The following is a 12,994-nucleotide window of genomic DNA, read 5'->3' as shown; positions in this document are numbered from 1 at the left end:
CTGTGGAGGAGACCCGGGAGGACCCTGCTGTGGAGGAGACCCGGGAGGACCCTGCTGTGGAGGAGACCCGGGAGGACCCTGCTGTGGAGGAGACCCGGGAGGACCCTGCTGTGGAGGAGACCCGGGAGGACCCTGCTGTGGAGGAGACCCGGGAGGACCCTGCTGTGGAGGAGACCCGGGAGGACCCTGCTGTGGAGGAGAGAGACCCGGGAGGACCCTGCTGTGGAGGAGAGAGACCCGGGAGGACCCTGCTGTGGAGGAGAGAGACCCGGGAGGACCCTGCTGTGGAGGAGAGAGACCCGGGAGGACCCTGCTGTGGAGGAGAGAGACCCGGGAGGACCCTGCTGTGGAGGAGAGAGACCCGGGAGGACCCCGCTGCTGACGAGACCCGGGAGGACCCCACTGCTGACACAGAGACAGAAAAAAGAAAGACTACATTTTACCAACATGAACTTGAGTAACCAAAATCCTTCTGGGAAAACGTCTTGTGGACAGATGAGACCAAGATAGATCTTTTTGGTAAAGCAAATCATTCTACTGTTTACCGAAAACGGAATGAGGCCTACAAAGAGAAGAGCACAGTACCTACAGTGACATATGGGGGAGGTCAGTGATGTTTTGGGTTGTTTTGCTGCCTCTGGCACTCTGGGTCTTGAATGTGTACAAGACATCATGAAATCTGAGGATTACCAATGGATTTTGGGTGGCACTGTACAGCCCAGTGTCAGAAAGCTGGGTTTGTGTCCGAGATCTTGGGTCTTCCAGCAGGACAATGACCCCAAACATACGTCAAAAAGCCCCAGAAATGGATGACAACAAAGCGCTGGAGAGTTCTGAAGTGTCAGCAATGAGTCCAGATCTAAATCCCATTGATCACCTGTGGAGAGATCTTATAATTACTGTTGGGAAAAGGCGCCGTCCAATAAGAGACCGGGAGCAGTTTGTAAAGGAAGAGTGGTCCAACATTCCGACTGAGAGGTGTAAGAAGCTTATTGATGCTTATAGGAAGAGTGGTCCAACATTCCGGCTGAGAGGTGTAAGAAGCTTATTGATGGTTATAGGAAGAGTGGTCCAACATTCCGGCTGAGAGGTGTAAGGAGCTTATTGATGCTTATAGGAAGAGTGGTCCAACATTCCGGCTGAGAGGTGTAAGAAGCTTATTGATGGTTATAGGAAGAGTGGTCCAACATTCCAGCTGAGAGGTGTAAGAAGCTTATTGATGCTTATAGGAAGAGTGGTCAAACATTCCGGCTGAGAGGTGTAAGAAGCTTATTGATGGTTATAGGAAGACACTGATCTCACTTATTTTTTCCAAAGGGTGCAACCAAATATTCAGTTAAGGGGCCAATAATTGTGTCCGGACCATTTTTGGAGTTTGGTGACATTATGTCCAATTTGCTTTTTTTCCTCCTTTTTTGGTTTAGTTCCAATACACACAAAGGGAATAAACATGTGTATAGGAAAACCTGTGTTACTGCAATATATATATATATATATATATATATATATATATATATATATATATATATATATATATATATATATATATACAGAGGAGAGGAGATCTATATATATATATATATATATACAGAGGAGAGGAGATCTATATATATATATATATATACACAAAGGGAATAAACATGTGTATAGCAAAACCTGTGTTACTGCAATATATATATATATATATATATATATATATATATATATATATATATATATATATATATATATATATACAGAGGAGAGGAGATCTATATATATATATATATATATACAGAGGAGAGGAGATCTATATATATATATATATATACACAAAGGGAATAAACATGTGTATAGCAAAACCTGTGTTACTGCAATATATATATATATATATATATATATATATATATATATATATATATATATATATATATATATATATATATAATATACAGAGGAGAGAGATATATACACAGAGGAGATCTATATATACAGAGGAGAGGAGATCTATATATATATATATATATATATATATACATATATATACAGAGGAGAGGAGATCTATATATATACAGAGGAGAGGAGATCTATATATATATATATATATATATAATATATACAGAGGGAATAAACCTGTGTTACTGCAATATATATATATATATATATATATATACAAAGGAGAGGAGATCTATATATATATATATATATATATATATATATATAATATATACAGAGGAGAGGAGATCTATATATATATACAGAGGAGATCTATATATATACACAGAGGAGAGGAGATCTATATATATATATATACAGAGGGAATAAACCTGTGTTACTGCAATCCTTTCCTGTGAGGAATACTTCATTATATAGAGACATTTCAGGAGGGACGACATTTACCGCCATGACTATATCCTGTACATTTCTCTTGTCCTCTTGCAGTATCTGCTGTGTACGACGTTACCCTGAATTTCCGTGAAAATAAGAATCCATCTTTACTGGGGATATTATATGGGAAGAAATATGAGGCGGACATGTGTGTCAGGTGAGTTATCCGTGTCCTTCCCCGTTCTGATGACCTCTCCTTCCTTCCTCCTGATCCCTTCTCCATCTTGTCCTCCCCTGTTCTGATGACCTCTCCTTCCTCCTGATCCCTTCTCCATCTTGTCCTCCCCTGTTCTGATGACCTCTCCTTCCTCCTGATCCCTTCTCCATCTTGTCCCCCGTTCTGATGACCTCTCCTTCCTCATGATCCCTTCTCCATCTTGTCCTCCATTCTGATGACCTCTCCTTCCTCCTGATCCCTTCTCCATCTTGTCCTCCCCCGTTCTGATGACCTCTCCTTCCTCCTGATCCCTTCTCCATCTTGTCCTCCATTCTGATGACCTCTCCTTCCTCCTGATCCCTTCTCCATCTTGTCCTCCATTCTGATGACCTCTCCTTCCTCCTGATCCCTTCTCCATCTTGTCCTCCATTCTGATGACCTCTCCTTCCTCCTGATCCCTTCTCCATCTTGTCCTCCATTCTGATGACCTCTCCTTCCTCCTGATCCCTTCTCCATCTTGTCCTCCCCTGTTCTGATGACCTCTCCTTCCTCCTGATCCCTTCTCCATCTTGTCCTCCATTCTGATGACCTCTCCTTCCTCCTGATCCCTTCTCCATCTTGTCCTCCATTCTGATGACCTCTCCTTCCTCCTGATCCCTTCTCCATCTTGTCCTCCATTCTGATGACCTCTCCTTCCTCCTGATCCCTTCTCCATCTTGTCCTCCATTCTGATGACCTCTCCTTCCTCCTGATCCCTTCTCCATCTTGTCCTCCATTCTGATGACCTCTCCTTCCTCCTGATCCCTTCTCCATCTTGTCCTCCATTCTGATGACCTCTCATTCCTCCTGATCCCTTCCCCATCTTGTCCTCCATTCTGATGACCTCTCCTTCCTCCTGATCCCTTCTCCATCTTGTCCTCCCCTGTTCTGATGACCTCTCCTTCCTCCTGATCCCTTCTCCATCTTGTCCTCCATTCTGATGACCTCTCATTCCTCCTGATCCCTTCTCCATCTTGTCCTCCATTCTGATGACCTCTCCTTCCTCCTGATCCCTTCTCCATCTTGTCCTCCCCTGTTCTGATGACCTCTCCTTCCTCCTGATCCCTTCTCCATCTTGTCCTCCCCTGTTCTGATGACCTCTCCTTCCTCCCTCCTGATCCCTTCTCCATCTTGTCCTCCATTCTGATGACCTCTCCTTCCTCCTGATCCCTTCTCCATCTTGTCCTCCCCCATTCTGATGACCTTTCCTTCCTCCTGATCCCTTCTCCATCTTGTCCTCCCCCATTCTGATGACCTCTCATTCCTCCTGATCCCTTCTCCATCTTGTCCTCCATTCTGATGACCTCTCCTTCCTCATGATCCCTTCTCCATCTTGTCCTCCCCCATTCTGATGACCTCTCCTTCCTCCTGATCCCTTCTCCATCTTGTCCCCCATTCTGATGACCTCTCCTTCCTCCTGATCCCTTCTCCATCTTGTCCCCCATTCTGATGACCTCTCCTTCCTCCTGATCCCTTCTCCATCTTGTCCCCCATTCTGATGACCTCTCCTTCATCCTGATCCCTTCTCCATCTTGTCCTCCATTCTGATGACCTCTCCTTCCTCCTGATCCCTTCTCCATCTTGTCCTCCATTCTGATGACCTCTCCTTCCTCCTGATCCCTTCTCCATCTTGTCCTCCCCCATTCTGATGACCTCTCCTTCCTCCTGATCCCTTCTCCATCTTGTCCCCCATTCTGATGACCTCTCCTTCATCCTGATCCCTTCTCCATCTTGTCCTCCATTCTGATGACCTCTCCTTCCTCCTGATCCCTTCTCCATCTTGTCCTCCCCCGTTCTGATGACCTCTCCTTCCTCCTGATCCCTTCTCCATTTTGTCCTCCCTTTTCCTGGTCTTCACTGTTTTGTCTTTTCAGACGCTTTCCATTGGAGGAGATCCCAGAAGACGAGCGGGAGGCCGCAGCCTGGCTGCACAAGCTCTACCAGGAGAAGGTATGCTGCCCCCGAGCATAGCCCAGGGGTCGGTGGGTTTCCTGGAGGGCTGCTGTAGTGTTTTATGCACCATGGATGTTTAGCTGTCATGTGACGTGGTTATGGTTCTTGTTTTTCAGGATGCTTTACAGGAGCGGTACATTCAGGAGGGAACCTTCCCCGGTCCTCAGATTGTGCCCAGCCGTCGGCCATGGACCCTGCTGAACTTCCTGTTCTGGGCCACGCTTCTGCTCTCACCACTTATATCGTTTGCGATCGGCATCTTTTCCAGCGGTTCGCCTCTGCTCATCTTGTCATTTATGGGCTTCATGTGGACAGGTAGTGAAGTCCCAGCTCCTCTTCCTCTTTTGTGCTCCTCTTCCTCTTTTGTGCTCCTCTTCCTCTTTTGTGCTCCTCTTCCTCTTTTGTGCTCCTCTTCCTCTTTTGTGCTCCTCTTCCTCTTTTGTACTCCTCTTCCTCTTTTGTGCTCCTCCTTGTGCTCCTCTTCCTCTTTTGTGCTCCTCCTTGTGCTCCACTTCCTCCTTGTGCTCCTCTTCCTCCTTGTGCTCCTCTTCCTCCTTGTGCTCCTCTTCCTCCTTGTGCTCCTCTTCCTCCTTGTGCTCCTCTTCCCCTCCTTGTGCTCCTCTTCCCCCCCTTGTGCTCCTCTTCCCCCCCTTGTGCTCCTCTTCCCCCCCTTGTGCTCCTCTTCCCCCCCTTGTGCTCCTCTTCCCCCCCTTGTGCTCCTCTTCCCCCCCTTGTGCTCCTCTTCCCCCCCTTGTGCTCCTCTTCCCCCCCTTGTGCTCCTCTTCCCCCCCCTTGTGCTCCTCTTCCCCCCCTTGTGCTCCTCTTCCTCCCCTTGTGACCCTCTTCCTCCCCTTGTGACCCTCTTCCGTGACCCTCTTGCTCCCTCCTCTTCTGACCCTTTTTGTGTCTCTTTATCTCCGCAGCCTCGTTTGCCGTACGGCGTCTGATCGGTGTGACGGAGATCGAGCGGGGCTCCAGTTACGGTAACAGCTCGGTGAAGAAGACAGATTAGCTGCGGGCGGCATGATTCTGAGGCAGTCTGGACTTTATCTTGCTTTCTATTTCGTACTAACATGGACTGAGGAGGAGGAGTGGGACCTGTCAGGACTGGCTGACTGAGCGCCAGTAAGGAATCTGACATTTCATGGGCGCAAGAAAAAGCTGCGCCCTGCTTGCCGTGTGGCACCGAGGCTGTGTCCTCTGCTCCCCTCTTCTCTACACTGGGTCCCCATTATGCTCGCCTCCCACCCCACACTTCTTTCTTCTCCCACCACCTTCGGACCTTTCTCCATAGTATTACTGCTGTTCTCCGCTCTCTGCCCCGTACACTCATGCAGCCCGCTAGGATCCTGAGCTGTCTTTTTTTCCCCCTTCCACTGCAGTCACGGCAAACAACGGAGCCTCGTCACCGGGATGAAGATAAACGGAGTTGGCCCCAGCAGGAGGCCTTTGTGTGACTTCTTGTTGCGCGTTCGACGCCCCGTGGTGCACCACCATTACCCATTGCTCTGCAGGCAGAACGGCTCTGCACACAGCAGCTACTGTGAATGTATTGTTCTGCACCCATCACTCCGTTATTTTTTACGTAATCATTGGACTCAGGTTATGGTCCTAAAGATGAGGATCCCGTGTAACCCCCTCCACCAATCACCTGACAATTCTGCCTGTCCATCTCTCCCGGAGCTTCGCATCTCATCCTCTTCCTGTTCCATGAGGTTCCGGTGTCATATCACATGGTCACATGGCTGCCTCCAGCAGGGTTTAGCGGTTTAGACCTTAACATGTCAGTAGCGTGTATCAGAGGTGGCCGCACGTCATATCATGTTTATCAGACTTATCATCGTCCCATAGGGAGGAGGTACTGAATAGTAGGGCTAATCCAGTGTGCGCACGCTTCTGTCCCTGGAGAACAAAGCGGCGATCTGAGACTAGTAGTACTACGTCTCCTCGCCACCTTCTCTTCAGTGTCCACACAGGAGACAAACGCGTGCGTCATACGTGTGAACACTGTAGTGATGCTTCCATGTCACCTCTTTCCCTCCCTGTAAAGAAAAGCTAGGAGTAAAATAAAGAGATGAAACCTGCTCTGCGCGTCCCTGCTTTCTGGGTGTGCCGTCGTTCATTGGGTTTGGGTGTGGTGTCTAGTTAGTAGTTATGGCTGCACAATATATCTCAATGGCATCACGATATGTATATGGGAAAATCTGTGATGACCATTGGCGACCCGGCACCAACTCGCACACACAGGGCCTGGGCCAACCAGGAGGCATGGGTCAATGCATACAGGGTCTGGACCAACCAGGGGGCCTGGGCCAAATGCATACAGGGTCTGGACCAACCAGGGGGCCTGGGCCAAGGCATACAGGGGCTGGACCAACCAGGTGGCCTGGGCCAAGGCATACAGGGTCTGGACCAACCAGGGGGCTTGGGCCAAGGCATACAGGGTCTGAACCAACCAGGGGGCCTGGGCCAAGGCATACAGGGGCTGGACCAACCAGGTGGCCTGGGCCAAGGCATACAGGGTCTGGACCAACCAGGGGGCCTGGGCCAAGGCATACAGGGGCTGGACCAACCAGGTGGCCTGGGCCAAGGCATACAGGGTCTGAACCAACCAGGGGGCCTGGGCCAAGGCATACAGGGTCTGGACCAACCAGGGGGGGCTGGGCCAAGGCATACAGGGTCTGGGACAAACTGGGGGCCTGGGCCAAATGCATACAGGGTCTGGACCAACCAGGGGGTCTGGGCCAAGGCATACAGGGTCTGGGCCAACCAGGGGGCCTGGGCCAAGGCATACAGGGGCTGGACCAACCAGGGGGCCTGGGCCAAGGCATACAGGGGCTGGACCAACCAGGGCCCTGGGCCAAGGTATACAGGGTCTGGGACAAACTGGGGGCCTGGGCCAAGGCATACAGGGTCTGGACCAACCAGGGGGCCTGGGCCAAGGCATACAGGGTCTGGACCAACCAGGGGGCCTGGGCCAAGGCATACAGGGTCTGGACCAACCAGGGGGCCTGGGCCAAGGCATACAGGGTCTGGACCAACCAGGTGGCCTGGGCCAAGGCATACAGGGTCTGGACCAACCAGGGGGCTTGGGCCAAGGCATACAGGGGCTGGACCAACCAGGTGGCCTGGGCCAAGGCATACAGGGTCTGAACCAACCAGGGGGCCTGGGCCAAGGCATACAGGGTCTGGACCAACCAGGGGGGGCTGGGCCAAGGCATACAGGGTCTGGGACAAACTAGGGGCCTGGGCCAAATGCATACAGGGTCTGGACCAACCAGGGGGACTGGGCCAAGGCATACAGGGTCTGGGCCAACCAGGGGGCCTGGGCCAAGGCATACAGGGTCTGGGCCAACCAGGGGGCCTGGGCCAAGGCATACAGGGGCTGGACCAACCAGGGGGCCTGGGCCAAATGCATACAGGGTCTGGACCAACCAGTGGGCCTGGGCCAAATGCATACAGGGTCTGGGCCAACCAGGAGGCCTGGGCCAAATGCATACAGGGTCTGGGCCAACCAGGGGGCCTGGGCCAAATGCATACAGGGTCTGGGCCAACCAGGGGGCCTGGGCCAAGGCCTACAGGGTCTGGGCCAACCAGGGGGGCTGGGCCAAGGCCTACAGGGTCTGGGACAACCAGGGGGCCTGGGCCAAGGCCTACAGGGTCTGGGACAACCAGGGGGCCTGGGCCAAGGCCTACAGGGGCTGGGACAACCAGGGGGCCTGGGCCAAGGCCTACAGGGGCTGGGACAACCAGGGGGCCTGGGCCAAGGCCTACAGGGTCTGGGCCAACCAGGGGGTCTGGGCCAAGGCATACAGGGGCTGGACCAACCAGGGGGCCTGGGCCAAGGCCTACAGGGGCTGGACCAACCAGGGGGCCTGGGCCAAGGCCTACAGGGGCTGGACCAACCAGGGGGCCTGGGCCAAGGTATACAGGGTCTGGGACAAACTGGGGGCCTGGGCCAAATGCATACAGGGTCTGGGACAACCAAGGGGCCTGGGCCAAGGCCTACAGGGTCTGGGACAACCAGGGGGGCTGGGCCAAGGCCTACAGGGTCTGGGACAACCAGGGGGGCTGGGCCAAGGCATACAGGGTCTGGGACAACCAGGGGGGCTGGGCCAAGGCATACAGGGTCTGGGACAACCAGCGGGCCTTTCAGCTGTTGCAAAACTACAATTCCCAGCATGCCCTGACAGCCTTCGGCAATTTTGCAACAGCTGGAGGCACCCTGGTTGTGAAACAGTGGCCTAAATAGTGATACATAGTTTCAATAAGATGTCAGTGGGGCGTGACCTAATACTTCTCACAGCTGAGGGTTTGCTACTGTTGTATCCAGTCTAAACCATCATGGCCTTCAGCTGCCTGGCCGTGCTGAGATTTGTAGTTCCACAAGGGCTGGGAAGCTGCGGGTTGGAGACCTCTGATTTAGAGACTATAAAAAGATGATGTAATATGTCTCAGAGCTGAGGGTTTGTTACTGTTGTACCCGGACTAAACAATCAACACGAGACTGATACAGATTACCTGAACTGATACAATGTAACAAACTGTCAGAACCTGAAAGGGATTAGTGCTGCTGTGTCTAAAGAAGCGCTTTCCAACGAGAGTCTCCAGCTGTTGCAAAACTACAACACCCAGCATGCCTGGACAGCCGAAGGCTGTCCGGGCATGCTGGGAGTTGTAGTTTTGCAACAGCTGGAGGGTTTCCTAACTAATAGGGAAACTCGCCTAGCCTCCCATAAATGTGCGCAGATCCTGTTCTCCTGGGTGCGGTCCCGGTATCTTCTCTACTCCCCGCTGGTTCCAGGACTTTCCTCTCAGCCAATCAGTGATCGCAGTGGTGTCATGTGTCCGGACAGTAATTGGCTGAGCAGGAAGGTCCTGTACACTTCCCGTATACATTTTCAATTTGAAAACCGTACGGAACCGTATTGAAAACTGTATGCATTGATAACTGTGCGCCAAAAGATGCATCAGGTTGTGTCAGTTTTGCCTCCTGTACGGTTTTGTCAGTTTTTTTTTTTTTTCCCCCGTACCCAAAACTGTAGCCGACCACGGTTTTTGGTCTGGGTGAAAAACTGTATTGAAACTTATGTGTTTTTTCTTTTTAACATGGGAGTTAATGGGAACTGTACAGAACTGTATGTGCCTACGGTTCCATCCGGTTTTCACCATACGGTTTTTGACTTTGCAGTTTTTTTTCTTGGAATTTCAACCCAACATGTGAAACTTTATACATAATGGAATGAACATATATGTTATTTTTTTTCTTAAACACTGATGCATCCGGACATCATTTCTTAAAACCGTATACGGGTTATAATTTGTACACACGTTTTGATACAGTTTAGTTAGTTTTGAGGAATCCGTTGTAAATCAAAAACCTGATACGGGAACCGCACTGCAAAAACGTGATGTGAACCGAGCCTGGGTCTCAGAAGACACCGGACTGCACGGAGGAGAACTGGATCTGGAGGGGATCGGGGCGAGGGGAGTATCAGCTTTTTTTGAAAAAGTTGTATGGACGTTCCACATGGGGGGGGGGGGCCTAATCGTAGCCGAATGTGGTTGAGATGGCGGGTGGGGTCGTGTGCAGGAAGATGTTCTATATTGTGGGGAGGGGTGCAGCTGATTTTTGGTACAATGTCCTCACAAACTTTTCAGACCCTTTTCAGTTTTGTCACTTTTTTTGTTGGGACCTTGTGCTGAAAATGAGAGAAAAAAAAATTCCCCCATAATTCTTCACTCCACATAAAGACAAAGGGGGAGATTTATCAAAACCTGTCCAGAGGAAAACTTGCCCATAGCAACCAATCAGCTCGCTTCTTTCATTTTTATGAAGGCCTGTGAAAAATGAAAGAAGCAATCTGATTGGTTGCTATGGGCAACTGGGCAAGTTTTCCTCTGCACAGGTTTTGATAAATCTCCCCCAAAGTGAAAATTCATTTTAGAAACTTTAGCAAATTTATGAAAACACTAAATAAATCCCCAGATATACATCCGACCTCCAGACTCTAGTGATTAACCTGTAATGTTATTACTCTCCAGACTCTAGTGACTATATAACCTGTAATATTATTACTCTCCAGACTCTAGTGATTAACCTGTAATATTATTACTCTCCAGACTCTAGTGACTATATAACCTGTAATATTATTACTCTCCAGACTCTAGTGACTATATAACCTGTAATATTATTACTCTCCAGACTCTAGTGATTAACCTGTAATATTATTACTCTCCAGACTCTAGTGACTATATAACCTGTAATATTATTACTCTCCAGACTCTAGTGACTATATAACCTGTAATATTATTACTCTCCAGACTCTAGTGATTAACCTGTAATATTATTACTCTCCAGACTCTAGTGACTATATAACCTGTAATATTATTACTCTCCAGACTCTAGTGACTATATAACCTGTAATATTATTACTCTCCAGACTCTAGTGATTAACCTGTAATATTATTACTCTCCAGACTCTACTGACTATATAACCTGTAATATTATTACTCTCCAGACTCTACTGACTATATAACCTGTAATATTATTACTCTCCAGACTCTAGTGACTATATAACCTGTAATATTATTACTCTCCAGACTCTAGTGACTATATAACCTGTAATATTATTACTCTCCAGACTCTAGTGACTATAACCTGTAATATTATTACTCTCCAGACTCTACTGACTATATAACCTGTAATATTATTACTCTCCAGACTCTAGTGACTATATAACCTGTAATATTATTACTCTCCAGACTCTAGTGACTATATAACCTGTAATATTATTACTCTCCAGACTCTAGTGACTATATAACCTGTAATATTATTACTCTCCAGACTCTAGTGACTATATAACCTGTAATATTATTACTCTCCAGACTCTAGTGATTAACCTGTAATATTATTACTCTCCAGACTCTAGTGATTAACCTGTAATATTATTACTCTCCAGACTCTAGTGACTATATAACCTGTAATATTATTACTCTCCAGACTCTAGTGACTATATAACCTGTAATATTATTACTCTCCAGACTCTACTGACTATATAACCTGTAATATTATTACTCTCCAGACTCTAGTGACTATATAACCTGTAATATTATTACTCTCCAGACTCTAGTGACTATAACCTGTAATATTATTACTCTCCAGACTCTAGTGATTAACCTGTAATATTATTACTCTCCAGACTCTAGTGACTATATAACCTGTAATATTATTGCTCTCCAGACTCTAGTGACTATATAACCTGTAATATTATTACTCTCCAGACTCTACTGACTATATAACCTGTAATATTATTACTCTCCAGACTCTAGTGACTATATAACCTGTAATATTATTACTCTCCAGACTCTAGTGATTAACCTGTAATATTATTACTCTCCAGACTCTAGTGATTAACCTGTAATATTATTACTCTCCAGACTCTAGTGATTAACCTGTAATATTATTACTCTCCAGACTCTAGTGACTATATAACCTGTAATATTATTACTCTCCAGACTCTAGTGACTATATAACCTGTAATATTATTACTCTCCAGACTCTACTGACTATATAACCTGTAATATTATTACTCTCCAGACTCTAGTGACTATATAACCTGTAATATTATTACTCTCCAGACTCTAGTGACTATAACCTGTAATATTATTACTCTCCAGACTCTAGTGATTAACCTGTAATATTATTACTCTCCAGACTCTAGTGACTATATAACCTGTAATATTATTACTCTCCAGACTCTAGTGACTATATAACCTGTAATATTATTACTCTCCAGACTCTACTGACTATATAACCTGTAATATTATTACTCTCCAGACTCTAGTGACTATATAACCTGTAATATTATTACTCTCCAGACTCTAGTGATTAACCTGTAATATTATTACTCTCCAGACTCTAGTGATTAACCTGTAATATTATTACTCTCCAGACTCTAGTGACTATATAACCTGTAATATTATTACTCTCCAGACTCTAGTGACTATATAACCTGTAATATTATTACTCTCCAGACTCTACTGACTATATAACCTGTAATATTATTACTCTCCAGACTCTAGTGACTATATAACCTGTAATATTATTACTCTCCAGACTCTAGTGACTATAACCTGTAATATTATTACTCTCCAGACTCTAGTGACTATATAACCTGTAATATTATTACACTCCAGACTCTAGTGACTATATAACCTGTAATATTATTACTCTCCAGACTCTAGTGACTATAACCTATTATTACTCTCCAGACTCTAGTGACTATAACCTGTAATATTATTACTCTCCAGACTCTACTGACTGCATAACCTGTAATATTATTACTCTCCAGACTCTAGTGACTATATAACCTGTAATATTATTACTCTCCAGACTCTAGTGACTATATAACCTGTAATATTATTACTCTCCAGACTCTAGTGACTATATAACCTGTAATATTATTACTCTCCAGA

The 12,994-nt window shown here is 47.1% G+C and overlaps 1 protein-coding gene across 1 annotated transcript in view; it reads left to right on the top strand.

Annotated features, from left to right (window-relative positions):
* Nucleotides 1-6,600, top strand: part of AGPAT3 (1-acylglycerol-3-phosphate O-acyltransferase 3) — an 18,383-nt gene extending 11,783 nt beyond the window's left edge. Inside the window, exons 5-8 of the mRNA XM_056551938.1 lie at nt 2,422-2,524; nt 4,438-4,513; nt 4,633-4,831; nt 5,440-6,600. Of these exons, the coding sequence (XP_056407913.1) occupies nt 2,422-2,524; nt 4,438-4,513; nt 4,633-4,831; nt 5,440-5,528 (467 nt within the window). The 3' untranslated portion in view covers nt 5,529-6,600. The remainder of the gene's footprint in view (nt 1-2,421; nt 2,525-4,437; nt 4,514-4,632; nt 4,832-5,439) is intronic.
* Nucleotides 6,601-12,994: the final 6,394 nt, after the last annotated feature.

Source organism: Hyla sarda, unplaced genomic scaffold (genome assembly GCF_029499605.1).
Source record: "Hyla sarda isolate aHylSar1 unplaced genomic scaffold, aHylSar1.hap1 scaffold_1281, whole genome shotgun sequence".
NCBI lineage: Eukaryota > Metazoa > Chordata > Amphibia > Anura > Hylidae > Hyla > Hyla sarda.
Note: the sequence above shows the minus strand (reverse complement) of the source record. Positions and strands in the feature narration are given on the sequence as shown.